At 50.6% G+C, this 27,998-nt stretch overlaps 1 protein-coding gene across 3 annotated transcripts; it reads right to left on the bottom strand.

Moving 5' to 3' along the window:
* Positions 1 to 4: 4 nt before the first annotated feature.
* Positions 5 to 27,997, bottom strand: GSG1L (GSG1 like). 3 transcript variants are annotated; one of them, XM_080981366.1, is made up of 7 exons: positions 27,604 to 27,997; positions 15,840 to 15,887; positions 11,662 to 11,814; positions 9,273 to 9,384; positions 7,721 to 7,888; positions 1,228 to 1,728; positions 5 to 629 (listed from the first exon to the last, which is right to left on the bottom strand). In XM_080981366.1, the coding sequence occupies exons 1-7, from the start codon at positions 27,980 to 27,982 to the stop codon at positions 224 to 226; spliced, it is 1,767 nt and encodes a 588-aa protein (XP_080837492.1). In that variant the 5' UTR covers positions 27,983 to 27,997; the 3' UTR covers positions 5 to 223. The 3 variants fall into 3 exon arrangements, with proteins under 3 accessions (XP_080837492.1, XP_080837491.1, XP_080837490.1); XM_080981365.1 differs by having other exon boundaries at positions 5 to 632; XM_080981364.1 differs by having other exon boundaries at positions 5 to 627; positions 1,220 to 1,728.
* Between the last annotated feature and the right edge of the window lies 1 nt (position 27,998).

Below are 27,998 nucleotides of genomic sequence, written 5' to 3' on the forward strand. Positions count from 1 at the left end.
CAACTTTTTAAAAAACAAAACCAGCAATATTTAATACATATCTGTCGTCTTCTTTTTTAAAAAAGCTATGAATGAATATATGCTGTGTTCTGCAGACTCAGGGTTGTCCCAAGCCAGGTCCACCTGCTTCTCCCCAGGCCTCTAGCGGTGGGAAAGGGCCGAGGCTGGGGCCAGAGTCACCCCCCGGCCTGCTGGCCCTCTGTCCCCAGGGGCTTGGGCCTTCCTACACGCCCAGCTGCGTCCTCTCCCGCAGGGCCTGGCTGCTCAGCCCGGGGAAGATGCTCTGCAGGATGTCGCAGTAGACCGTGTAGAGCTCCGGGTCCATTTGGGGTCTGGGGAGGGTCCTGGAGTTGCAGGCCTGGTCGGCTGCCGCCAAATGCTGCAGCAGGTAGACGTCGCTGAAGAGCAGCGCCAGGATCTTGTGGGCGGCTTTGCAGGGGTCCTTTTCGGACTGGACCAGGGCCTTCAGCTCCGTCAGAGTGTAGCCATTGTAGCGCTTGCTCTCCTCGGCCAGCGGCTGCACCGTCTCCCCGATGTGCCGGACCTTCCAGCGGAGGCACTTCAGCTCTTCCCGGACCTCCTGCAGCTCTTGCTCCACCGCCAGGAGCTCCTGACGGGTCACCAGGCCTCTGCTGGGAAGAGAGAAAGGGAAGGGTGGGCATCATGCGCTGAGCAGCCCCTCCCTCTGCCAGCACTGCTTGCGCCCCTTTCATGCCACCTGCTCTCCAGTCTAGACACCTGCTGGGAGAGGGATGGGAAGTGCCTTTGTGCCAGCCGCAGAGGCAGTGCGCACGGCAAGAAAACATTCCTTGCACACCACGGGCATTTCATGTGCCACACATCCCAGGGGAGGGGGCATCCCATTCAACTCTCTTTTAGGTCTGCAGGACAACAGTGTCACAGACACACAACACTTCCCCTTGCCGCATTTTTCTAAAGCGCTGCCTGGGACCATATAGAGAGCCTCTTGCCATTGCCATGGCTGAACTCTGACACTGCAGCTCAGTAGGAAGAGGCAGGTGTTGGCACCCACAACACCCGCAAAGCACCCAGCAAGAGCCCCAAGAGGGCATCTTGGCCGCTTCCTGGATGAATGAGGCGGAACAGCTCCCTCCTTGACACTACCATGGGACTCATTCCTACAGAGCTGAGCAGAGAGGCTCTCGCAATCCCCAGTGCAGAATGAGGCCGCCTTTTGGCAGCAGGCCCCTCGCGCAACCCACAAACCTCTTCAAGTCCTCTTCCTGAGCTGCTCTCACGTCCTCTTCTGCCAGCTTCACATGGCCAAGAGGCTGGGCACGCATCTGCCTTGCCAGCTGGTTTCCTGATGCCGCAGCCAGGAACTCTCGGCTCTCAGGAGGATTGCCATGGCGAGGCAGCAGGGCTCTGCGCATCATGTTCTCTGGCACCAGGTTGGGCCTCGGGGGGGCTGGGTGGGATGCCAGCCTTGAGGGTTGGCGAGGGGCCAGGGGCCCAGGTCCTGCTGCCGACACCCCCGCCTGCGCACTTGGATTCAGGCGGCCGTGCTCAGCAGTCCCTCGAGCGGCGGCTGGGGCCGCATCCAGATGCCTGGCTTCAGGGGAGGCGAGGCGGCTGCTGGGCTCCGACGAAAGCGGGGAAGAATTGGTGGTGCTGGTGGGAGAGCTGGACGGGGCCCGCGAGGCGCTCCTCTGCCCATCGTGGCTCCTGGCGTTTCGCTGCGGCTTCACAGCTGAGTGTTGTGCAGCCCTGCAAGAGACCGAGAGTTTTCACTCTCCTCCTGGCCGGCACATTTCGGGTCCCGTAAGCAAAGGCCGCAGCTGCTCCAAATGCATGCAGTTCTCCCCACTCAAAGACAAATTGGGGGGGGGGAGTTTGCAATAAGAATTTTGGGGGCAGGTGGAGGCAAAGGGCTTGCATGCCTTTTCTCCTCCTCACCAAAAAAAGGGGTCTGTGGGGGTCTTTTGCACAGCAGTTCCCTCCTGAACCTGTCAGGGGCTGAATCCCCAAAACTGGAAGGGCACCAGAGGGTGCTTGTAGTGGGAGGCAGAAATTCCACCTGGGATCCTGGCCACAGTAAGGAGGCCAACCACGACAGACTTGGGTGCCCACAGGCTGGGGGGGGGGAAGGGCTCCTGCTGTCTGCTTCCTCCATGACCATTGGGCAAAGGGCTCAAGCTGGCAGGTTGGCATCGCCCATCCCACCTGCTGTGACTCAGCCAAGGGCTGCTGGCTGTCCCAGGTGCAAGTTCTGCTTAGGGGCTCCTTCGGGGAGCAGGGAGCCCAGACTCTGCAGGAAGCCAGCCCCTCTTCCAGTTGCGCCTTCAGCAGAAGACTTTGCTTGGCCCTCTCTTGCCAACAGCAGGGCAGGTGTGCCCTTCTGCCCAAAACGCAGCCAGCCTCCCTTGCAGCCAGAGATTCCTTCAAGCCGGACGTGCGCCTCCTCCCATCTTATGCCCCCAAGGCAACTCAGAGAAGCACTGCGGCTATCAAAGCGTCCATGCACAAGCAGAGGTAGAAAAGGAGGATCCAGTCTACACTGGGGGGAAAGGATGGCAGGGCTGCAGCAAACGGCCTCAATTGCCCAGAGGAAGCTGCCTGTGCCTGGGCAACCTAGCTCACACTGACAGTGATCCAGGGTTTCAGGCAGGGCTCTGCCCCAGGCGTAATGAGACACTGCCAGGGATCACGGCTGGGACTTCCTGGGTGTACAGCAGCTGCTGTCCCCCCTGGGCTACAGCCCTGGCCAAGGCAAAGCCCAGATGCAGCAGGAGGGGGGGGGGACTCCTGGAAAACCAGCAACATTCTGCTCCTCTCCTTGAAATCTCTCCGTTCCAGCTGGTCCTTTACAAAAGCTCTGTTGCCAAGAAGCAGCCGCAGGTTTCCTTTCCCCCTCCTCCCTCCTCCCTCCCAATCCCTTTTCCTCTACTGTTGTGTCTGTTAGACTGTGAGCTCAAACGCAGGGAGTGCCTTAACACTGGCCTTTGTAAGCCGCTCTGGGAAAGCGAGATAAAGGTGCTTTAAAGGAACAAGGAACAAGTCCCTGTCACACAGACATGGTAAATGTGGCAGAAAGGACCGCCCTGGCTGGATCCCTTTTGTCCGGGAAGGTTATAGGAAGGCAGCTTGATTCCACGTGAGTCAGGCATGCACAGTCCCCCCCCCCCACAACACACAGCTCAGCCACAGAATCAAAGTGCCAAGTCAGAGGGGCAACACAGCCCATCACAGAACCACGGAATTGTCCAGTTGGAAGGGACCTTCAAGGATCATCTAGTCAGCTAGGGAATCCCTGAGCGATGGCCATCCAACATGGTCACTCAGGTGAAGAACTTCGGGCCTCTGGGTGTGGGGTTTTTTGGGGGGGTCAGCTACATACTGATAAATTCAGTTTGGGCAACGGAAGCTGATTGGGAGTTGTTGTGCAAGAACCCCACATCCCCAAAAGATCAGAAAAGGTAAGTGACTGGAAAACTGGAAAGTAACTCTGGAAAGTGTGGTGTAAATAATAAGCAATCAGTAAATAAGAACTGGCAGCCCCCTTCTCTGTCTTTGCCCACAGGGACACCACCTGGTCCTTGGAGATCAGTGAAACAGACAAAGCAGAACTCAAATGGTACAGAGAAGAAGAGGGAAGCCCACCCCGTCCACGTGGAGGTGCCAGCATTTTGGGTGGGGGGCGTGTGCCTGGTCACACCAGGCCTGGGCTGATCATCTCCCCGTGGCACTGGAGGGCAGCAGAGGAAAGGGCAGGGGCGGCATTGGCTCCCCCAGCGCTGGGCCCTGGCTCAGGCGGCTTCCATGGCCGGGCATAGCTGGCACCTGCCTCTTGGCCCAGCCGTGAGGTTCCGCCAGAAGCAGGAAACCTCTGAGTGCCAGGTGCCCTCGGGGAACGGAAGAGGCACCAGGGAGAGTTCCGGATTCAGACAGCCCTTTGGCCCAAGGGGCTCTTCTGACATCCACAAAACGTTACTCTGAAGCGCAACTCGCACTCCTTTACTAAATCACCCTGCAAGACACACGGCGGCGGGCCAAACGGGATTTCCACAGCCCACGAAGTCAACACAGAAGCATCAAGCATTCAGGCACCTCTGCCACTGGTTCAGAAATGAGCCCAGCCCGTTTTGCTACTGGTAGGAGTCCAATTGGGGAGGCGAGAGGGGCAGGCCTGGTTGGAAGCCCTCCAGTAATCTATCTCAGGCCCCTTACAGGATTAATGCAAGGGCAAAGGGGTGCAGGGAGGGGTGTCAATGGCATGAGGAGAGTCACCTGGTCAAAAAGCAGGAGTGGCCACCGGTGCAACCCTTTCGGCCATGAGAAGCACCTTCCACCATCCAAAATTGCTCTCCATTCGCAAGGTGAGTTATTGGCGTTCTGAGCCAAAGAAGCTTTGCAAAACCTGAGCCATGAGATCCTTTGCAAATTAAGGCGCACTTTGCTAAACCTCAGCTGCGTGAGAGAGCCATGCTGGGCAAGTCCTTGTTCCCCATGCAAGCTAAGCAGGTGGAGCCCGAACGACAAATGCAGCAGGACAAGACAGATGCAGCTATTGGAACGCAGCCCCCCCCCCCCACTTTGGCTTTCAGTGACATGAAGACAAGCACAGATGGTTTCCCCACCACACACACAACACTGAGGTTTGGGCCACTTTGCTTGCCCCTTGAAGCAAGGCGAGGCTTCAATGCCCAGAGAGACAGGGTGAAGTCAGGAATTGGGGGTGGGGGCGCCCCTCCAAAAGAGCCAAGAGGAAGGGGGTTGTGTGGCCTCGGATACTGAGGCCCTTGGCAGTCTGTGCCACCCCACATCCTGCCCCCCTGCGCCAGGCCTGCTGCCCCGGAGAGCCGCCATGCAAGACAGACAGCGAGTCAGAGACAGGCGGCACTTACTATTGGAGGAGTAGCCATGGAGGCATGCTAGCCTCACGTCCCCCGTCTCACCTCTTTCCTCCTCCAGCCTGGAAAAGAGAACATACAAGTCGCGCCTTGAGCAGGAGCCGACTCCCCCGCTGGATTGGGGCCCAGGAGGAGCCCAGTCGCCTCCACAGCCAAAGCCGCAGGAAACACAGCGACACAGTCAGGCCCTTGGGTCCATCTGGCCCAGCAGTGCCCACACTGACTGGCAGCAGCGCCTCTCCAGGGTTGCAGAGCTACAGCCACATGCCTCTTCCTCCTTCCTCACACACAAAGCAAAGGCTGGGGGGGGTCAGGAAAAGGGGGCGCTGTTTCTACCTCTCTGCCTTCAAAAGAGTGTGGCCCGGGGTGTGCAGCCATTCCAGAACTGAACCCCCACAGCCCTGCCCTGCCCACGGCTGCAGGATCCCAGAAGATCAGATGAGATCACCTTACCCATATCCCACCCCCCAATGCGGAATTGACCCTGCTACAGGGGACACACAACCCTTTGCTCTGCTTTTGTAAGAACTCGGACCACACTCTGCCTAGTGAGGTCCAGCAGGCTGCCTGTAGGACACTGCAGCAAGAGGAAGAGTCCAAGAAGGACTTTTGCAGGGAAACGTCACCAGGATTGGTGGTGCTCCCCTGCAATTCCTTCCCGGCTTCGTTCCCAGGGACAAGCCCCGATCCTCTGCACCCCACCAGCCCAGGCTGGTCAACCAGGAAGAGCCACAGGAAAGGCAAGGAGCAGGAAAGGCCTCTTTCAACACTTGCCCTGGTTCCCTTCATCACCTCCGTTTTGTTATAAGAATTCTAAGGTCTCCAATAGAGAATAAATGCTCATAAATGCACAAGGCAAACGCACATACAGAAGTATATGCTCCACGTGTCTGAAATAGTACAGGAGAACAATCCTGAAGCCATTTTGACTCTCCCAAATTGACCTCAGATATTTTTCTGCAAGGGGGAAGAAAATGGGGAAAGCTTTCCAATGGTCTTTGGACTGTAGGGGCTGCTTACACCTCCCTGTAAATACAGTCCGGCAAGTATCTGTTAAGCTGAGCAAACTATATGTGCAAGAGATTCAGGAACTAAAGTATTGACCATCTCCAAGGAATGGCCAGGCTCCCCAGAACATGCAATCATTATCAGGTATCCTGGCAGACTGGAGAGAAGCAACACTCTTAAATTTCTACTGGAGACAGTCTCCTTCTGTGATGTATGTATGATGTTTGGAGGGTGGTCTTGGGCTACAGGGTGGGCAATTTCAAAAGTCTTTATAGAGGCTTGAGCACCATTGTTCTGGGTCTCTCTTGCCTCCTTGCAAGGAGGGAGGGAACTCCATTGCAACAGAAGAATAAAGACCTGCCTTGCTTTCACTGCATCCTAACTCCATCCATTCATCTCATCTCAGTCCCTTGGGGAGCTGGGCAGCAAAAGCCAACCACCCCTAATTTCCTATATCTGCTTGCAAGCGCCATCCATCCTCACAAGGCAGGCCAAGCCCTTGAGTTACCAGCAAGAAAGGGAGGGGGAAGCAGGGAAATATCCCATTGTGCAACCAGCTGTCACTGTTGCAAAGCCCCTGCGCTTGGCCATCAACATGCCCAGAACAAGGCGGGAGAAGGAAAGGTTCTCTCTTCACAACATCAGAATTGCTGTCACTTAAATGGGGGGAAAACAGAACTGCATGGCTTTCGGACAGCAAACATTAAAATACAGGACTCTTCCCTTCCTGTCGTTGCTTCCTGGCTGGGGTGTAGGTCAGTGGGGGAAATATTCTGCTCATATCTTTGCAAGAGAGATTTTGAGAAGCTGGAATCTGCCAAGACCCCAAGGCTCTCCCAGCCAGAGGAACCCCAGGCAACGCTTTGCCCACCTTCTTCCAGGCACAGAAGCTGCCTCTTGACTGCTCCCTGCCCCAGCCAAAAGGGGGGGGGGAGCCCCAGGGCACCTTCAGGAGGTTCATGATCACTCCGACTTGGTGCATCAGGGATGGTTTTGTTGGCTGCTGCCTCCCCACCCACCTGCTGCCTCCTAAGCCAACACAAGCCGGGCCTGGAGAGATCTCCTTCCCAAGGCGAGCAGCAAAGAGTCACCACAGTGGCCCCTCTTCTCTCCCCACCTCCCTTTGCGAGCTTCAAATCACAGCGTCACAGAGCTAAGTTTGTTCCCAACAGATCTTGCACCAAACCCATTCCGCTCCAGCCAGTCATTACCTTCAGACGAGCTTCACATAGCCAAATTCATTCATTCCACCAAATGTCACTTTCAGTAACCCAGATCATCTTCTCCAGCTAGATTACAAACCCAGAAATTATTGGGGGGCCCAGGTAAAGATTTGGGCCCCCCCGCCGTGCTGGCCATCCAATGGCAACGTCCTTGTGGGTGAAGGTGAGCAAGAGTCAAGCCTCTTGAGGAGTCAAGAAAGAGACAGAGAGCGCCCTAATCTGCAGGTTGCCATCTGACTGGATTTGATCCTGATCCTGATCTCATTTTAGGATGTATTTTAATTGATTGCCAGATTTTATGTTGATGTGTTATACATTTGATGTTAGCTGCTCTGAGCCCAGTTTTGGACAGGGAGGGTGGGGTATAAATTAATAATAATAATAATAATAATAATAATAATAATAATAATAATATTGGCATTTCCTCTCCCATCAGAAGGAAGCTGCGCCTTGCTCAGAGGAAAGGAGGAGCCCCCTGGTTGGGGCACCACCCACCCAGAGGGATCCTTGCCCTCTACATGCCCACCCTGCCTCCCCAAGGAGGAGCAGGCGTGATGCTGGCCGGACTCCTTCTCCCTGCCCCACAGCCCCCGGCCCTCCCAGGCCAGCCCCACTGACCTTCCGTGGAAGTAGGTGATGGGCTCGTGGTCCGCATAGGCAGCCTCTTCGGGGAAGCCCTGCTCAAAGACTTTGCGCTTGTGGTGGAACTCAATGACCGTCTTGGTGTAGGAGTTCAAGGTGGTGACGGAGGCAGCCATGCAACAGGTGAAGGAGCCCCAGGCCAGGCTGCAGAGAGAGAGAGGGGAGAAGGGAGAAAGGGGGCTGGGGGGCAGACCCAGGACCAGGACCCCCACCCCCAGCAATGCCTCTCTCTGGCACTGGGTCCCAAGGCAGCACCCTGGACAATCACTCATTCATATTTATATATTTATGTCAGGTTCCTACTGGAAGACCGGACAAACACTAGAACATTAGCAGCGACGAAGTTTTTATCACTGATCTCTATCTTGTAAGTCTGAACAAAATGCTTGTTTAACCTGGAGGTAGGCTGTCTGAATTGTGCATTGCATTGTAACGATTTGTTGGGTTTCTGGACCGTAATAAAGATTGATTGATTGACTGATATATTTAATTTGCATTTCACCTTTCCACCAAACGGTGCTCAAGGTGGCTCATAGCAATCAAACAAATATAATAAGGGGTCAATCGAGTCAAAGGTATAAAAAGGAAGGGGATTGTTTTGAAATATATCTATTCCAGCAACGGTGTCCGAGGGGGGGTGGAATTAAGAGGTGCTGAAAATAAACTTCACAAAGAGGGAGAAATTAGTCAGGGAAGAACTATTCTTTTTAACAACAATAAATAAAGTGGAAAACAACACAGTATGGAGAAAAGGAAGCATGAAGAAGCCGTAAGGAGGTGCGGGGTGTGTGTGTGTGAAGTCAACCTGGAGAAAAAGAAATTTATGGTGGGAAATGTTTTTTTGGTGACTGTTATAGTATTTTGTAAAGCAAAATGCAATGTATGTAAGAATGAATATAGTATATATAACTAATGGGAATGGAAGAAGATATTTGCATATGTATATAATAATAAATACAGTTAAAACAGCCATAGGACATCAAGGAAAGAATATTAAAACAGGAAAGTAAAATCTTAGTTAAATGACCTTTGGGAGCACAGCCCCCCCCCCCAGCTCAAGGCGAGGGGCAACAAAGCACCTCCCAGGCACATTTCCCCCTCCCGGCAGCGGATGTCCAGGATGAGCTCCTTCCTTAGACCCAGACTCTTGGCTCAGGAGAGGCACCTCACGCCTTGTTTTGTGCCAGAAGCAGCCTCTCTTCTTCACGCTTGCCCTGCCCTTCCACCCTGGGGGATGCAGAAGAGGAAGGGATGCCCACGGACCCCTCCCCTGCAATTCCAGAGGTGCCAGGAGGCCTGTGGGACTCCAGGAGACTAATAGGAGCCCAGACAAGGCAGCCTGATCCTTGGCCATCACTGAATAATGGAGTTGGGATGGGGGGAAGAAAGGTTTCTGCCTGCAAAAGCCTCCCATGCTTTGCTCTCCTGATAACCCATCGCTGGGCCAGCAGAGTCCTCTGTTTCCAAGAGGGCCCTCCATGAGGGTCCCCCCACAAGCCACGCCGAGCCTTCAGCCGCTCAGTCTCACCAGAAGGACCAGCCGTAGTCCCACGAGTGCGGCCTCCAGTCTTCCGGGCCGAGGCTGACCGTCACCTGGAACACCTGGGTGTACATCATGTGAGCCACCATTCCCAAGAGCCCTGCGGGGAGACGCATGTGGGATGCGAAACACAAGAGCAGTCAAGTGCAACATTCCTAGAGTGAACATGTTTACATATGGGGAGGAATGTTTGTCCAGCCAGCAGGTCAACTTCCTGTTTCCTTCTGGGCTGGGACAGACTTCCTCTGCATGTGACTAGGGGTGGGCGTGGCCTCACCTGTGCAGATAACGACAAAAGCACAGGACAGGGCAGCCATCTCTCTCTCTTTTTGACTACATGCATCGAAGAAGCAACTTCTGCTTAGCCAAAGATGCTCTCTTGGCTTCCAACCAAGAGAGGACAAAGCGACTGTCTCCTTATGAGATAGTTTCCAGGTGTATGTTACTTTTCTAAGCTAAGTCTGCCTTCTGGGATCCAATTGTGAACAGAATGTGAGTAAACTCTATACAGTGGTGCCTCGCAAGACGAAATTAATCCGTTCCGCAAGTCTCTTCGTCTTGCGGTTTTTTCGTCTTGCGAAGCACGGCTATTAGCGGCTTAGCGGCTATTAGCGGCTTAGCGGCTTAGCGGCTATTAACGGCTTAGCAGCTATTAACGGCTTAGCGGCTTTAAGAAAAAGGAAACAAACTCGCAAGAACTCGCAAGACGTTTCATCTTGCAGAACGACTCAAAAAACGGAAAACTCTTTCGTCTAGCGAGTTTTTCGTCTTGCGAGGCATTCGTCTTGCGGGGCACCACTGTACTTTTATAGAAGACTGTGTGTGTCTTATCTTTTATGTGGAAAATTTAATAAGGGGGAAATACCAGAAAAGTTATTATAGAGGCTTTAGCGAGCCTGAGCAAACGCATCCGCTGTGAGTTTAAAAAGGGGAATGTTGCTCTGCTAAATTGTGAACTTGTTAACACAAGTTGGAAAGGCTGTAATCAAACATTATATCCTCTCCTGCATCCCTGAACATTCCCACAACACAGACCCATCGCTGGGACAGGGGAGACCCTGAGGCTGTCTTGGAGCCAGGCCACCAACGAGCCCAGCAACTGTGGGGCAAGCTCCCCATCACCGGAGACCCACCTCCCTCTGCAGCTGGAGATGCTGCCAGGGACCAGCCCTGGGACCTTCTGCAGGCCAAGCAGGTGTCCTGTCGCTTGGAGGGGGGGCTGTAGCTCAGCAGTACAGGGAACCAGGCAGAGGGCCTTCTTGGTAGCGGCCTCCACCCTGTGGAATTCCCTCCCATCAGATGTCAAGGAGACAAACAACTATCTGGTTTTTAGAAGACATCTGAAGGCAGCCCTGTTTAGGGAAGTTTGTCAGGCTTAAGGTTTTATGCTTTTATATATGTTGGGAGCTGCCCAGAGTGGCTGGGGCAACCCAGTCAGATGGGCAGGGTACAAATAATAAATTATTATCATCATTATTATTTGTGAGCGAGAAGTTCTGGGTTCAACGCCCCGTGTGGCCAGGCAGTGAAAGTGCCCTCTGCAGTAGACCAAGGTGGGTCCAGCTCAGAGCAAGACAGCCTCATATCTGGGAGAGGAAAGAAATGGTCTTCACTCATGACCCCAGCCTCAAAAACAAACCATTCCAGCTCAACCAAGTAGCTGTTTTCTTTTTTCTTTTTTAATTTAATTTTATTTTTTTGTCCTTGCGTGTCAATTTTATTAGTATTTTCCACATAACAACAACACAAAAGATATCGAAAAATAACAAAACACAAAAACCAACATTCAAAAAACAAAACAAAAATCCATATCTTACAAGTTAATAATATAAACACTAAAAAGAAAAACAAACATTGACTTCCACCAATCCCACAGCACCTCCTTTATCTCTCATTGTGTCTTCCTGTTTTCCTTATCATCTCTATCCTAACATCTAAATATAAATCCCTCTTTCTTATCCTTTCACTTCACAAGGTTATTCCAGACTCGGCCAGATTACTGTCCTCCAGCCTTGACTTTTAAGGTATTCATTTAGGCACTCCCATTCTTTTTTTACTTCACTTATTATGTCTGTCAATTTGGCTAATTCTAAGTATTCTGAAAGCTTGCATAACCACTCTCCCCTAGTGGGTAACTGATTCCCTTTCCAATACTTAGCCACCGGGATTCTTGCTGCAGATGTCGCGTATAAGAAAAATTTAGTTTTGTCTTTTGGAATATCATCATTTAAAATTCCTAAAAGGAATGCCTCTGGCCTTTTACTATATGATATTCTTAGTATTTTCTTTATTTCTTCCACGACCAAGTAGCTGTTTTCACCTTGCAAGGAGTGCAGCTACTTCCCGGAATATTTCCTGGGCTTGCGCAGGGACCTACCTGAGAGCACCGTGAAGACAGCGGCGAAAGCGTTGAGTTTGAGCCCGTCAATCACGTTGTTGGAGTGGATGAGCTCAAGGCACATGAGGCTGAAACCGATGACCAGCAAAGCGATGTAGAGCACTTCCGACACCACCGACAGCCACAAGACTCCTGCAAGCGCACAAGGGACACCGTCAGCACCGGGAGGGAGCTCTCTCAGATCAGAGAGGCTGGGGCAGGGCAAGCTTCATCTGCGACTCCCACGCTGCAAGGGGTTGGGCTAGATGACCTTCGGGGGGTCCCTTCCAACTTGACAATTCTATAATCCTAAGCTGAGCAATGGAGTTTCCAGCTGAGCTGCTGCTGGGTTGATTCCAAGCTCAGTTGGAAAACAGCCCTGCTCCCAGAACCGTGGATCTGTCCTTTCGAGGCAAAGAGAAGCAAGCGTTTTCTGGGAAGGGGCCACCAGGATGGGGTGGGGGTTCATTTCATAGCCCACTGGCGGCTAGTAGAAATCATATGCCTTCATTTGGCCCCAGCCCTCCCTCCCTCCCTCCCTCCCTGGCCATGACAAGCCCACTAGTCCTCAGAGTTCACTGCCTGCCTCGGGAAAGGAAGAGAACTTATTTAAAGATAACTATGAAAAATGCTGGTCTGAAGTGAAAAAAGATTTAGAAATTTGGTCAAATTTGAAGCTTTCACTGCTGGGCCGTATTGCTGCGATAAAAATGAATGTATTGCCTAGAATGTTGTTTTTGTTCCAAACTTTGCAGATTGTGGACAAAATGGATTGTTTCAAGAGGTGGCAGAAAGATATTTCTAAATTTGTCTGGCAGGGCAAGAAGCCCAGAATAAAATTTAAAATACTAACAGATGCAAAGGAAAGAGGTGGATTTGCCCTGCCAGACCTTAAACTTTATTATGAATCAGCAGCTTTTTGCTGGTTGAAAGAATGGCTACTCCTTGAAAACACTGACATTTTGGACTTGGAAGGTTTTAATAATGTATTTGGATGGCATGCATATTTATGGTATGATAAGGTCAAAGCACATAAAGCATTTAGAAACCACATTGTCAGGAAAGCGCTATTTAATGTTTGGTTAAGATATAAGGATTTGTTAGAAAATAAAACCCCAAGGTGGCTGTCACCAATGGAAGCGAAAGCCTTGAAAAAGGCAAATATGGAGGTCAAATGGCCGAAATATTGGGAAATTTTGGAACAAGACGGAGATAGATTGAAATTGCAGAGTTTTGAAAAACTAAAAAACAAAGTGCGAGACTGGCTTCATTATTATCAGATAATGGAGGTATTTAAATTGGACAGGAAAATTGGCTTCCAGGTGGAAAGATCCAAATTAGAAAGAGAATTGTTAGAACCCAAGACTAAGAATTTATCAAGAATGTATAACTTGCTGCTGAAATGGAATACTCAAGATGAAACGGTAAAATCGGCTATGATTAAATGGGCACAGGACGTTGGACATAACATTATGTTTGCTGACTGGGAACAGTTATGGACCACAGGTATGAAATTCACGGCATGTAATGCCTTAAGAGAGAATATCATGAAAATGATATACAGGTGGTACATAACCCCAGTCAAGCTTGCGAAAATCTATCACTTGCCCGATAACAAATGTTGGAAATGTAAAGAAACTGAAGGTACATTCTTTCACCTTTGGTGGACGTGCCCAAAGATTAAGGCTTTCTGGGAAATGATATATAATGAACTAAAAAAGGTATTTAAGTATACCTTCCCTAAGAAACGAGAGGCCTTTCTCCTGGGCATAGTCGGCCAAATGGTGTTAAAAAAGGATAGAACTTTCTTTATGTATGCAACAACAGCAGCAAGAATACTCATCGCAAAGTATTGGAAGACACAAGAACTTCCCACGCTGGAGGAATGGCAGATGAAACTTATGGACTATATGGAATTGGCAGAAATGACTGGCAGAATCCGTGACCAGGGAGAAGAGTCGATGGAGGAAGACTGGAAGAAATTCAAAGACTATCTTCAGAAACATTGCAAAATTAAGGAATGTTAGAGTGATGTTGGATTGAAAATAAGTGGTTTCCAGCTGTACAGGTTAAAGTTAAGGATAGATTAAGATTAAAGATTAAGATTAAAGATGTTTAAAGAAATGGAAATTTGATAATAAAAGGGAAAAATTTAAAGCTATATGACATTAAGAGTAAGGATTAGGTTTAAAAAAGTTGAAGTTATATATTTTAACATTTTATTAAAGATTGGGATTAAAAAAGTGGAAAAGAAACTGCTGGACAAATAATGTGGATTGGAATACAAAAGAGGGAGGTATGAGGAAGTCCAGAAAATAAGTAATTTAAAATTGGAAATGGAAAAGAGAGTTTGTTTTTAATTGTTATGTTTTGTGTTTTTATTGTTAAGTTTTGTATTGTTTTTTGTGTGTGTTGTTTTTCTTTTTTCTTTGTTTAAAACCTTAATAAAAAATTATTAAAAAAAATAAATAAAGATGTTTAAAGAAATGGAAATTTGATATTAAGAGGGAAAATTTTAATGGTATATGATATTAAGACCAAGGATTAGGTTTAAAGAAGTTGAAGCTATATATTTTAATATCTTATCAAATTAAAGATTGGGATTAAAAAAGTGGAAAAGAAACTGCTGGACAAATAATTTGGATTGGAATACAAAAGAGGGAGGTATGAGGAAGTCCAGAAAATAAGCAACTAAAAAACGGAAACGAAGCAGAGATATTGTTTTTAAATTGTTATGTTTCTTGTATTTTTATTGTTGAATTTTGCTTTTGTTTTTTTTTTGTTCTTTGTATTTTTGTTATATGTATTGTGTATGTTTTTCTTTTATTTCTTTGTTGTTTAAAACTTTAATAAAAATTACTTTTTTAAAAAAAAGGAAGAGAACAGAACGTGCGAAACATTATTTGTTTAGGAAATTTATGTTCTGCCTTCCCCCTGAATGGTCCTCATGCGGACTTACCAAAAAAGGAAAAAAGCAACAAAAGAAATACCCTCTAAAATCAGCATCCAAAAAATAAATACAAAGAAAGCAGCACGATTAAAAACCACAGCACGAGCGGAGAGGGCAGATTTCACCAAGCGCCTAAAACCACCATTTTTATTTAGAGAGCACCATCAGTGTTGGTGATGCTGAAACGAGGACAAGGTCTCAGCCCCGGGAAGCTTACAATCCAAAATTCAGCCCAATGGCAGTGGAAAGGGAAGGAGGGAAGCAGCGTGCGGCCGGTGGTCTCCACGACAGGTGCTGAGGCTTGAGCAATGCCAACTGGAAGTCGGCCGTAAGGATGCGCTGCACACCTTTGCCAGGGGAGAAAACCCCACAAGCGGGGGAGGGGGGTGTTGCCACCTGCAGTCACCCATCTAAACCTGGGGGGGGGTACAAAGAGGATGGGGGGGCACAAAGACAGGCTCACAGGAGAAAAGGCAGCAGCAGCCCTTCAGGGACTCAGGCCAGCCCCAAACCTCCTGGTCCCCTCGATGTTTACCCAGTGCCAGCAGCTGCCCTGTGCCATCCCCAATCTCTGGGGAGATCTGGAAAGGCAATGGAGAGGGCCAGTCAAGTAGGCTCTTTGCCACGAAGGAGGTGGGCTAGGAAGCCCCCGGCCCCTTTGGCAGCTCTGGAGGAAGGCAAAAGGCACCAAACGTGGGGCCTGGCAGGCGGAGTGGCAGCCAGGTGGCATCCCTGCAGGATCCGAGAGGAAGGAAGGGGGCCCCAAAGCAGAAGGAGCTACCAGGGCAAAGCCCAGGTGGGGCAAGACCCCCCCAGCACGGGACCCTGAGTCGACAGGTCAACCCTCGTGGCTTTTAGAGGTCTGCAAAGCAGGGCTCTTGCGTTGCTCTGACCTTGCCACTTCCAGCACAGGCACAACAGGGGCAAAAGAGTCGCCAGGGAGCAGCCGTTCTGCCCCCCAGTCATGAACAGGCTCCCTCCCAGCGAAGGAAGCAAGGATACGCCTGTTGCTTACAGGGAAACCAAGGCAGGACAACGGCCTTGGCTCTCCTCTGCAAAAGGACAGGATTTCTCGGTTCAGCGGTGCTGATCTCACCATCAAAACACGGGGGGGGGGGGAATAAGAGACAGAGGCAGACAGGCACGCTCCCTACCTCCCTCCCTCCCTCTCCTGGCGCTGCCAATGTCACCTGCGCAAAAGTGACCCCGGCTGATGCGCATCTCTTACCTTTCTCGGAAGCTGGAGCAAGGTCAATGAAACTCCGGCATTTCTCACCTTGAAGAGAAGAGGAAAGGTTGGACAGGCAGACAGAGGCAGGGTGGGCATCGCCACATCCCCAGCAAGGCTCCTCTCTCTCCTGCCCTCTCCCACAGCCCCCCAGATGGCTGCTCCTGGGAGGCCCCGTTCAGGCAGGAAGAGAGGCAGCTGGCCTTGGAAGCAGAGTCAGGCCCCTGGGCTCCCTCTGGCTCTGCCCGGCCTACACTGGTGGGCAGCAGGGGCACCCCAGGCTTCCAGGCAGCCCGACCTGGAGGTGCCGTTGGGGACTGAGCCTGGGGGCTTCTGCATGCAGGGCAACTGCTCTGCGCCAGAGCTGCTCAGGCCCTTTTTCCAAGCAGAGACCTTTCTCCCAGGAAGGGGCAGCCGGGCCTGTCCTGCCCCTTCTGCCTGCCCACAGGGCCTCTGCCAGTGCTGCCCCACCTGAGAAATGGCTGGGTCCCCTGTTTTGCATGCAGAAGGTCCACAGTCCAGCCGCCACCTCTGCTTACAGGACAAGGGAAGGAGAGGGAGGGGTGGCTGGGAAGGGATTCATCCTGCACACGGGTGGTCTTGAGCTTCAGCTAAGAGGCTGCAGGGGGCTGGGGGGTGGCTTTTCCTGCCTGGGGCTGTGGCAAGTCCCTGGCTGCTCATCTTCAGCAAGATCTGCCTCAGAAGCCCATGAGGGGCAGTTCCGAGGCTCTGTGCCAGCCTTTCTCAAGCTAGGGCTCTCCAGATTTGTTTGTTCATTTATACAGTTGCACACAGTGCCGGATTTACGTATAAGCTAAACAAGCTACAGCTTAGGGGCCCCCATTCTCTTAGGGGCTCCGAAAAAATTTAAAGGAAAAAAAACTGGATGTGCATTTCCAAAATAAAAAAGATAAAACCCAAATCAAATAAAACCTACATACAGCAACAGTGTTTTGTTTTGTGTAGGCTCTTGTGATGTAAGTCTCGGGCCCCGCCTGCTAGCCTGCTCCCTAAATATCACTGCTTTGCTCCTTTCTATATATAGGGTGCCGACATTCTGCATGGACTGGTTGCAGGGCAACATGCGCAAATGGCTTTAGATACCTATTAGGTCCATAATTTACCGTATAGCATATATTCAACACAAAAAACAGCAACAATTTGTTGTTGACAAAGTTACAGATAGGTAGCCGTGTTGGTCTGCCATAGTCAAAATAAAAAAATTCTTCCAGTAGCACCTTTAAGACCAACTAGGTTAGTTCTTGGTATGAGCTTTCGTGTGCAAGCACACTTCTTCAGATACCTGGTATCTGAAGAAGTGTGCTTGCACACGAAAGCTCATACCAAGAACTAACCTAGTTGGTCTTAAAGGTGCTACTGGAAGAATTTTTTTGTTGACAAAGGACAGCTAGACATAGAAAGGGCCCCATTACCTACATCTGGCCCTGCTTGCACACCCCACTTATAAATAAATAAATAAATAAATAAATAAATAAATAACACGGTCTTAAAATAAGACAAAGCAAGAGAATAATAAGCTCAAGATCAATGGCACAGGGTTGGGCCATATTTCAGGGAAAGCCTGTTTAGGGCCCTGTAGGATGACAGGAAGAGCCGTTCAACAATGGGACAGTCTCCCATGGAAGGTGGCAGACTCTCCTTCCTTGGAGGGTTTTAAGTAGAGTTTGTATGGCCCTCTGTCAGGGATGCTTTAGCTGAGATTCCTGCATTACAGGGGGTTGGACTGAATGACCCCCGGGGTCCCTTCCAATCCTATGACTCTGTGATTCTATGATGCTGAGGCTTCTGGGAGTCCAAAACACCTGGAGGAAGCAGGTTGGGCAAAGCTGGCCAATGCCCTCGCCTCCTTCCAAACCCTGGCAGCAGCACCCCTGAGGATTACAAGGATTGTGGCCCGGCAAGGGGGAAGGGACTCCCAAGGGTCATGTAGGCCAATCTCCTACAATGATGGATGTAGTGATCAGATGGGATTACTATGAGGAATTATAAAATATGCATCAAGCCATTGTGTCCGTGATGAAAGCATTGCATTGACTGGGTTTGCTTCATTGACAATAGTTTATGATCGAATCCCACAAGCCTCTCCATCTCTGCCATTTGCTTTCTCTACACCTGACAGGCATGTATAAGCATTCTGAAACACAGGCCAGTTGCTTCATCAGGCATCCTGGGTCATAGAGATAGTAGGGAGCTTCTTTGATGTAGCTATTGTTAGTTTAGGGCCAGGAAGAGAGTTCACAAAGAGATGGTAAATACTACCCATCCTTCCTTCCTTCCCTGCCTGTTTATGACCTCTGGGTTTGCTGAATGCATTCCTCTAGTCCTGTTTTATTTACTCTCAGATATATATGTATGCATGCTCAGAGTAGTCTTTGTAGTTAACAGGATTTCTTCTGATCTGACGTTGTCCCACATGGTTGTTTTTTAAATGCTCAGAGGAAATCTGATTGGTTCTTAAAAACACTGTGTAAAAAGTTCTTTTGTGAATAAAACGACCTGGACCGAGGGGTGGAGAGGGATGATGATGATGATGATGATGATGATTATACACACCCCTCCCAGAGTCTTGCTGGTAAAGCCTGTGTGTGTGTATTTTATCAGAGTCCAATCCTTCCTTGTTTTGGGAACGCTACAATGTTGGGAAGCCAGACCCCTCCCCTTCATGCCAGGCTGCCCCACCTGAGCCAGCAAGATCTCCTCCTGGCAGCCCCTCGCCAAGGGGGTCTTTCTGCTCCAGCCCAAAACACTCCCCCCCCCAGGAGTCAGCTTCTTAATCACCAACACGACACACAATGCAAGATTGCATAACCATGAATAATTTTACATTGCTGAGTTATGTAACAATGGTATTTATGCAGCTATTAATAGCTTATACTATTCATAGCGTGCTAATAACAGTAATGTGTAGTGGATCTCTCTCTCTCTCTCCATCCACTTCCCCTAAAAATAAAAATGAAACCCTGGAGGGGGCATCATGTGTGCACATGAAAGGGCAGGAAAGAGCAAACTATCCCCAAGTCTGAATCCTGTTGTGTTTTGCTGCTATAGCCCTATCAGCTGGCAGAGAGGCAGGCAAAAACTGAACTGCTAATGAAGGGTACCTATGCCAGTAATTAAGATCCATCCACCCCCCTCGCCTGAGCCACATCGCCCACATCGCCACCCCACACACAACTGCTTCAACCATCTGGCAGAGGAAAGGCCAGGGGCGTTTTGAGAGGCCTCAGCAATACAGTCGTAACTTGGATCCTGAACGCCTTGCGAGTCGAACGTTTTGGCTCCTGAACGCAGGAAACCCGGAAGTGAGTGTTCCAGTTTGTGAACGTTCTTTGGAACCCGAACGTCCGACGGGGCTTATGTGGATTCCAATTGGCTGCAGGAACTTCCTGCAGCCAATCGGAAGCCGCGCCTTGGTTTCTGAACGTTTTGGAAGTTGAACGGACTTCTGGAACAGATTCCGTTCGACTCCGAGGTACTACAAATGGTTTAACAGCAGTCTCATTACAGCCTACAGAATCAGCTTCAGTCGCTGAAGCAGCTGGTGGACACAGCTGGGCACCTGCAGGAGAGGTAGCAGGCCAAGTGCCCTCTCCACCCCTGCCCATCACGGCTGGCACAAACCGTGAGGCAGAGGCCAGCCAGGTGGGTCCAGAGAGTAGTTAATGTGTGTGGGAGTTAAGCCCGCTGCCTTGATCAAAGGGGGAAATGGTGTGGCCTCTCTTGAAGAGCCCCTCTCTGCTTCCAGAGGATTTAGAAAACTGCCACCTGGTCTCGAATGCTCCTTTCTGGAGCAAAGTGACAGAGAGGGTGGTGGCTCGACAGCTCCAAAGGCGCCCAGACCCAGATATGTCTAGACCCATGGCTTGCTGGCCAGCATGACTAAACCACTTCTTTTGCAACTGGATCCTGTGACGGAAGCCAGAGCGCACGGGAACAGCAGTTACTTTCCTGCCGCAGCGGTACCTATTTATCTACTTGCACTGGTGTGCTTTTGAACTGCTAGGTTAGCAGAAGATGGGACCGAGCAACGGGAGCTCACCCCGTCACAGGGATTCGAACTGCCGACCTTCTGATCGGCAAGCCCAAGAGGCTCAGTGGTTTTTTGGTTTTTTTTAAATGATGTTTATTGAGAAATTTAAAGTTACAAAGAAAGAAGAAAGAAAAAACAAGAGAAAGAGAAAAAGAGAGAAAGAAGTAGATAAACATAACAATTAAACAATACAGATCAATAAAAACCAAAGTCAAAAAAATAACAAAACACACAATACATCTAAATCAAAAAAACAAGAATAAACAAACAATTAAAAAACAAGTCTAATATTCCCAAATCCTTAACTTTCATTAACTTATTTCCACGACCTCCTCACACCTCCCTTTTTTGTATTCTAGTTGTTGATTATCTCAGCAAATCCTTTCCATCTTTCACAATATTCTGTCATTTTAATTACCTTAATCTATTTTAACCTTATCTTACCTAAAAAGCCCTAAAACTTAAAACTTATATATACCAAATTCTTTTAACCATAACATATTCTTTCATGATTCTTTTTGACATTTCTGCTAGAGCCAAATAATTTCATTCCAACATTTTTCTAATACTCATTAATTTTACAATACTTTTCTAAATAAATTTTAAAACTTTCTTCCAATCTTCATCCATCGTCTCTTCTTCTTGATCTCGGGTTTTGTCAGTCCTTTCTCGTCTATCTAATCCATCAACCTGGTGTTCTTATGTCCGAGGCTCTTAAATCTTTTCCATGTCCCTTCTGCAGGTCTTCTTCTTGTTTATACCTGCCCTTTACTTTATCTTTTGTTGATCTTTTTCTTATTTCCTTCCTTTCTCATTGGGGGGGTAGGTCTCGGGAGGACTCCAATCCAAAAGTATCTCCATCTCTCCTCAGCAGATCAGCCCATTCCCCACAGTCCCATTCCCCACAGTCCACACTGTAATCCGGAAAGTATTTAAAAGCATGTTTCAAAGTCCTTCCAAAATTAAGAGCCCTCACAACTCCAGACCCCCCCTGGTCCACTCCAGATTCAGACTTCAAGAACAGCGGCTTGTACTCCTGCAAGGCCTCAGGTCTCTCCACTTGTGTTATTTGAGGATCAACAACAACCTCCTCCATTTTCTTCTGCCCTTGCGCTTGCCCTATCAAAACATTCCTGGGCTGGTTCCTGAATGGTTTCTATATGGGCATTTGCCGTTTGTCCAAAGTTTTTTACTGCGACAGTCATCAAATCCATCTTCTCATGCATCTGCTCCAGCAAAGCACTTGTCTTGCAAAGAGCAAGCACCAAGACTCTAACCTTGTAAACACATTTTTTTCCCCAAAGTTAGAGTCTGGTCTCACGATCCTAATCATACAGCTGTGAGGTCCCCAGATCAGCTCCGGCAACAAATTAACAAGCTCCCTCTAGAGGAGACAATTTCTATTTGTATCCATCTTTTAAAAGCAGGACCAACAAGGAAAAATTACTTTCACTTTTCAAATACTTTGTTTCTTTTGATTGCAAGAAGCAACATTGGAATCAATATATTTCTCTCTCTTTTTGTTTTTTTGTTTTTTTTACTATCTGTCAAAAGACGTTCCGTTCACAGTCGATGAACTTTCCCCATAAATTTCTGTCTCTGACACCCCGTTCCCAGGTTTGAGACGGTGGAAAATTTTTCTTTCTTTACTCTCTGTCCTGCAGGCTTAAACAGTCAAAAATCCCCCTCTTTTCTCCTGCTTCCAAGAGGGGTTTTGGTGGTAATGAATGAAGGAAATTTAGAACTTTATGTACGTCTTTCCAGACTTTAGCTTACAAAGTTTTTGCTTCCATCTATTTACAAAAAACGGGAGGCGGACTTCCTGTTTAGAACCTTCCCGTTTCGGTGCCAAATTAAAATATTTCTTAGTACTTAATCCAATTTTCCGTTCTACTCACGGGTACTTGTTTAGAGTCCAATTGTCCACAGGAAAAGGTCAGCGCTCTCCGGCAACGGCTGTGCGGCTTCACTCCGTAAAAGTAGCGGTTGATTCAAAACACCGCGCCACTCACCCCACGTCGCTTTGGACCCCCGAAAAAGGGTTTCCCTGCGAGTAGGGGAGGCGCTCCTGGTGTCAGCCAAATCCCACGTTCCCAGGCTTCCTCCGCCTGGGATTTTTAAAGGGTCTCCGCCTTCGCCGCCGCGGCAAGACCTGATTTTCACGGAGCGGATTCCTCTCGGTCAGAGGAACTCCGCCATTGCCGATGGCGCTGTCCCGGAAGAGGCTCAGTGGTTTAGACCACAGCACCACCTGCGTCCCCAACCAGAAAGTAGCACTAGGGGACTAAGCACAGCCTGCCGGATCAGGCCAAGGGACATTTGGTCCGGCATCCTGTTCTCACAGTGGGCAACCAAGGGAAGCCTGCAAGTTGAACATCAGCACAGGAACATTCTCCCCTCCTACGGTTTCCAATGCTCTCCCGACCATAGCTGTCAATTTTTCCCTTTTCTTGCGAGGAATCCTATTCAGAATAAGGGAATTTCCCTTTAAAAAAGGGAAACGTTGACAACTATGCTCCCGACTGAGCTACTCTCACTCACAAGGAACCTGACAGCAAGCGTCTGGAACTGAACTTGGACTCAGCCCCTAAGTCTCATCGGCCCGGCAAGACTCCAGCTCCTTCGTTAAAAGCTGCAGTGCTAATTCCCAGCTCAGTGGCCGCAGCAAAGACTCAGCTCCACACACAAGGGAAGCGAATCACCCTGGAATGCCACGGGCCCTGATTTTCCTTGGCACCTTTTAAAGTGCCCCTTTGGCAAAAGGAAGCCCACAGACCGCCATTCGGCTCACAGGAGTCGACCCTAATAGCACAAGAGACACACAGGGAGAGGGGAGTCCAGGGCTGGGAATTAGCAGGGAAGGGATGGAGAGCAAGAACTCCCTGCCTTTTTCTAACAGCAAAAGTGTCAAGTTATTTCTGGACTTTCTTCACATCTGCTACAGACGCTACAGTCGTGAAGGCCGCTCCCTGCAAGGCCCTTTCCTCCTGGCCTAGGGGGCGAGACCCACACTCACCAGCTCTACTAAAGAGGCTCCAGGGAGACCAGAGGGACATCGCTACGCCTGGCAACAAATCCTAATTATTGGATTATTCTGCCTCATCTTTTTGTGCCTGCCAAACAGCCGTGCCATGCTTGTAATATTTTATTCTCTTGTTAATCATGCTGTTTTAAATGTGCATTTTATATTTGACTTCACTTGGCAATGTTAGCTTTGTTTGTGTTAAATATGTATTCTGTAGCTGACCTCCTTTGTAATGTTTTATTTTGAAATCTTTGAGATGGTATTTTGGTTTCCTGTTAATTGTGTTGCTTTGACTGTGTGCTTTATAGTTGACTTTCTTCAGAAACATTTGATTCTGCATTGTTTTACTGATGTTTAGTAAGCTGTAAACCGCTTTGAGATTTTTCTTAAAAATATAAAGTGGTATAGAAATGAAATAATAATAATTAATAATAAAGATGCAAATGAGAGCATTTTGCAGCAGGCATGATGCATGTTTCAAAGCACTTCTCTCAAAAACCTTCCATTTCCACGGCTCTTTGAATGTGTGTCCCCCCTTGTAGCCTTGCCCCATTGTTGTTGCTTTAATCCGAAAGCAGCTGAGCCCCCCACAGCCCCCACGCTTTTTAAAAGTGAAGTGTGTCAACAGAAACAGCACACCATGCTGATTTATTTGGGACCTTTGCAGGAGAATTGCCTCCTTTCCCTCCCACTGGGCCGCAATGCCTGCTGGCTCCCTGCTGATTCCGTTTACTGGGTCCCCAGAGGATGACCAATTTAAGAGCCTTCTTGGAGCTTCATCAAATGCAGGTTTTCTGAAGGACACTTGAGAAGCAGATCGTCTTCCATCTTTCCCCCCGCTGCCGTGACCTCAGGCACATCCTAGCAGGAATCTGTCTTTTAGTGGCCCCTGCACCCCCAACCAGGCTTCCTCACCAAAAACTGTCCCACTGTGACTGATGGGGGGGGGGAGACCTGACCTTTGACTTTAACCAGCAGCCCGGGAAGGTGACTTCCATGCCCCCCCCCTCCACACAACAAAGTGCCATCACTCCCTCTTTGCTGCTGAGGATTTATTCCTGCTATTTTTGAGCATATTGTATAACTGATCTTCTTCTAAGCTTTTTAGATTTAATTTCAGACTTGGCAGGGGAGCTGGGCAGACGCACTGCCTTTTCCCAGTCCCAAATACACCGGAATTTGGAAGGAGTCGGTACTCCCCACCCTGGCAGGACTCCGTGCTCTGCGTCCCCCTCCCCTCCCAACAGCCACCACTGCTCCCCTTGGCCCACGGTTGCAAGAGGGGGGGAGGAGTGAGGTCCAGGGGGGCTGCAGCTCTTCTTCTGCTTACTTCCAGCACCTGCTTCTGGCTATGGCAGTGAAAGCATCTTTGCAAAACAGACACAGATGGAGCGTGCAGGGCTGTTTTGGCACAAACAACAGGCACAGGCAAAACCAAGCCCTTTCCCCACCAGGAGCCCACACACCCAGGGAGAAGCTGCGCAGTCGATGCGCTGAGCTGCAGGCCTCCCTCAAAGGTCTCCTCTGAGTCAAGTTTAGACAGATGCATGGAGGAGAGGGCTATCGAGGGCGACTGAGGCGGTGATGCTTCTGAATGCCTGTTGCTAGAAGCCACGGGAGGGGAGAGTCGCTCCTGTGTTCAAATCCTGCTTGCTGGTTTTCCACAGGCACCTGGTTAGCCACTGTGAGAACAGGATGCCGGACTAGAGGGGCCATGGGCCTGATCCAGCAGGCACTTCTTACAAGTGCATTTATGACCAACACTCCAGACTTCGGCAGGAAAAGCTCGTAGCAACTCTGAGACTGACGGTGGCTTTTAGAGTTTCAGAAATTTAAGTGGCTCAGATAAAGAGACTACCTGAGAGTCGCTGCTCAGAGTAAGCTCAAGCATCTGCAGGAGGCCCTGGGTCCCAATCCTTATGTTATAAGAACTCTAAGGTCCCAAACATAAAATAAACGTTCATAAATGTACAAGGCAAACACATACATAAGTATATAAACCATGTATCTGAAATAGTACAGGAGAGTAATCCTGAAGCCATCTTTCAGTGACCTCAAATGTTCCTCTGCATTAAGGGAGGCAACTCGCATCTCAAGAGCATATGTGTGTATGGATATGGTGAACCTGTGACCTGGATTCAGGAATTAAAATATTGACCATCACAAAAGAATGGCCAGGCTGCCCAGGTAAAGCAATCAGTGACCATTAACAGATATTCTGGCAAACAGGATTTCTGGGGCAGATGCCCCCTTCTGTGATGTACGAATGACATTTTGAGGGGTGGTCTTGGGCTACAAGGTGGGCAATTTCAAAAGTCTCTATAAGGGCTTGCGCACCATTGTTCTGGGTTCCTCCTCCCTCCTGCGTAGGGTGAGTGAGGACCCTGTTGCAACAGTTTAATAAAGATCAGGCTTACTGATTGCTTTTCTTCTCCATATTATCCCTACCGATAGTGAACCCTCTTAAGGACTCTATACGGGCTCTTGGATACCCCATAAGGGAAAAGGAGCAGGTTTTTTCTGTAACACGTAGTACCCTGGGTAGCAGCAACAGGTGCTGGAAGAGGCCCTCCCCCCCCCCCCGCTGGAGACCCCAGAGAGCTGTTGCTCCTCTGAGGAGACAAGGCTGGACCAAGGGTTCTTCTCAGACCCCCCAGCCTTACAAGCTGCCTTGGGAGAGCCGTCTTCTAGCTACGCAAGCCGTCCCCCTGCAGCCCAGTTCCCCGGGGGATGCTGGAGGGAGCTAGGGAGCTTTGCCCTGCTCAGGAACTGGAGCAATTATTCCCTCCCTGATGGCTGATGAATCAAAGCATTAACGCTGCTTATCTCGACTACAGGACAAGGTTTCCCCAGACACACGCAGCTGATTATAAGAGAGCCACAGTTTAACACAGAGCTCGGAGCTCCATGAAGCGAAAGCCGAGATGCCTGAGTCTGCAGGGAGAGGCTTCAACCCCTCAAGCTGAGCAACTTCCAGACCTCAGAGACGCTGCGCAGCTGCCCGCAAGCTCAGCCCCGGTTGCTCCTTTGCTGGAAGGCTTGCACTGCCCAGGGGAAGGATCCTGGCAGCTCAGTAGCAGAGCAAGTGCCTTGCAGTCAGAAGGTCCCAGGTCCATCTCCAGGTGGGGCTGGGAGGGACTCCTGCCAGAATCCCTAGAGAGCAGCTGCCGGTCAGTGCAGACAGTGCAGAGCTATGTGGGCCAATGGTCTGGCTTCATAAGGCAGCTTCATATGTTCCATATAAAAAGGGGGTGCACGCACCCATGGAATGCCCTGGTGAAGTTGTGGGGTGCTTTGAAGGAGCTGGGGGGAGATCAAATCAAGAGCTTTGCTTGAGATGCAAAGAGCAGCTGGCGGGGGGTGTCCATTACTGTCTCAACCATGGCAGGCTTAAACTCTCCCACCTTCCCACTCCCACCCCCTCCCAAGCTGCCCAGGCTGCTATTTAACTTCTTTTTCAAAAAACTACCGTGCTGGTTTATTTCACCCACACAACTAGTTTGGCACTGAGGTAACTTGCAGGTTTTGGGGAATGTTTCTCGTGTAGAATCAGAAACAAAGTTGGGACTCCAGGACTTAATTGCCCAGCATGTTTTAAAGGTGGGGGGATCCTCAGACACACTTCTAAGTGAGCAGGTGAACTGCGCCATGCTTTGCTAGGAGACAGGAGGGCATCCGCAGCTGGTTTGCGGGGGAGCCACGAAGCAGGGGTGTCCCAGGGGACCAGGAGAGCCTCCGGCTGCTCCATCCGTGGCTCGCAGCAAAGACGGGGGCACGGCCCCCGGCAGGACTCAACGTGGAGGGGGACAAGCCCATGAGGAGGCAGAGGGCTCATCCATACTGCCATCTCATATGGACAGGAAACTCCCCGGACCTCCGTTGATTCGTTGCTGTCCATATTGCCGTCTTTCGGCTCCTTCAACCTGGGTTTTCTCATACCAGGGATATTCTGAGGCTACCAGAAAATCCGGGCCGCGGCAGAGGAAAGTGTGCGAAGGCAGGGATTTGGAGGAGAGCAGCCTGGGAGCCCGCGGAGAATACATGGAGGCCCGGGATGCCTCTTCCCGGTCGGGATGAGCCCGGAGCCTCGAAGCACACTGCCCTCGACCAAGAGCGCTGGAACGACCCTCCTGCGCGGCGCAAGGATGAGGGAACCAAGGAAGGGGAAGGGGCGGAAGAGAACCCGCCGCCCGCGAGGGGGGCATTGGACTGGGCTCCTCGGGAGCCCCCATCCCTGCGCTGGGCTTGAGGCCGGACCCCCTCCTCGCAGCCGGGGTTGGCCGGAGCGGGCAGAGGCCGCCTTGCCTGCTGCCTGCGACGCTGCCCGTGCCAACGCGCCATCCGCCGTCGCCACAGCAACGCCAGCAGATGCTGCAAGGCCGGGCAGACTTACCTGCGCGTAAGCGCCACTCAGCTACGGTGGGATTACTTCCGAGGAGGCCTCTGCTGCAGCAGCCCAAGCCTCCCTCCGAGTCCCAGGCAGACGGGCAGGGGGACAGGCGCCCTCCCGCCCGGCCAGAAGTCCAACAGAGCCGGGCCCCGGAGCGCCCCACCACCACCGCGAACAGCGTCCCCTGCCGGCGGGGCACGAAGCCTCTCGGGCGGCGGATGAGCCCGGGGCCTTGGGGAGGTGGCTGCGCGCGGTGCCGTTGTCCCGCCGCAGGCTTCTCCGCCCCGCAGCTACTCACCGGGCGTGTTGATGTTCTCCTCGCACGAGTACCAGATGCCGGCGTGGAAGTACCTGAAGAGGAAGCGGTCGTCGCCCGTCTCCCAGCTGTAGTGCACCACGTTGGAGGCGGGCGGCGAGGAGCCGTTGCGCGCCGTCTCGTTGGCGGCGGCTTCGTAGCCGTAGTCGAGGCAGTTGGTGCGCTTGTGAGGCCCGCAGGTGGGCTTGGGCACCCGCTGCGTCCCTTCGCACCAGTGCGTCGTACCGAAGGCCGTGGCCGAGAAAAGCAGCGCCAGCAGGTTGAGCCCCACGGCCAGCAGCGCCCGCGCCCGACGGCCCCCGACGGCCCCGCCGCGCCCCGACGGGGCCCCGCTCCCGCCCGCCGCCGCCGCTGCCTTCATGCTCGCCCGCGCCACG

This window comes from Podarcis pityusensis, assembly GCF_964106645.2.
Source record: "Podarcis pityusensis genome assembly, chromosome: 14".
Taxonomy (NCBI): Eukaryota; Metazoa; Chordata; class Lepidosauria; order Squamata; family Lacertidae; genus Podarcis; species Podarcis pityusensis.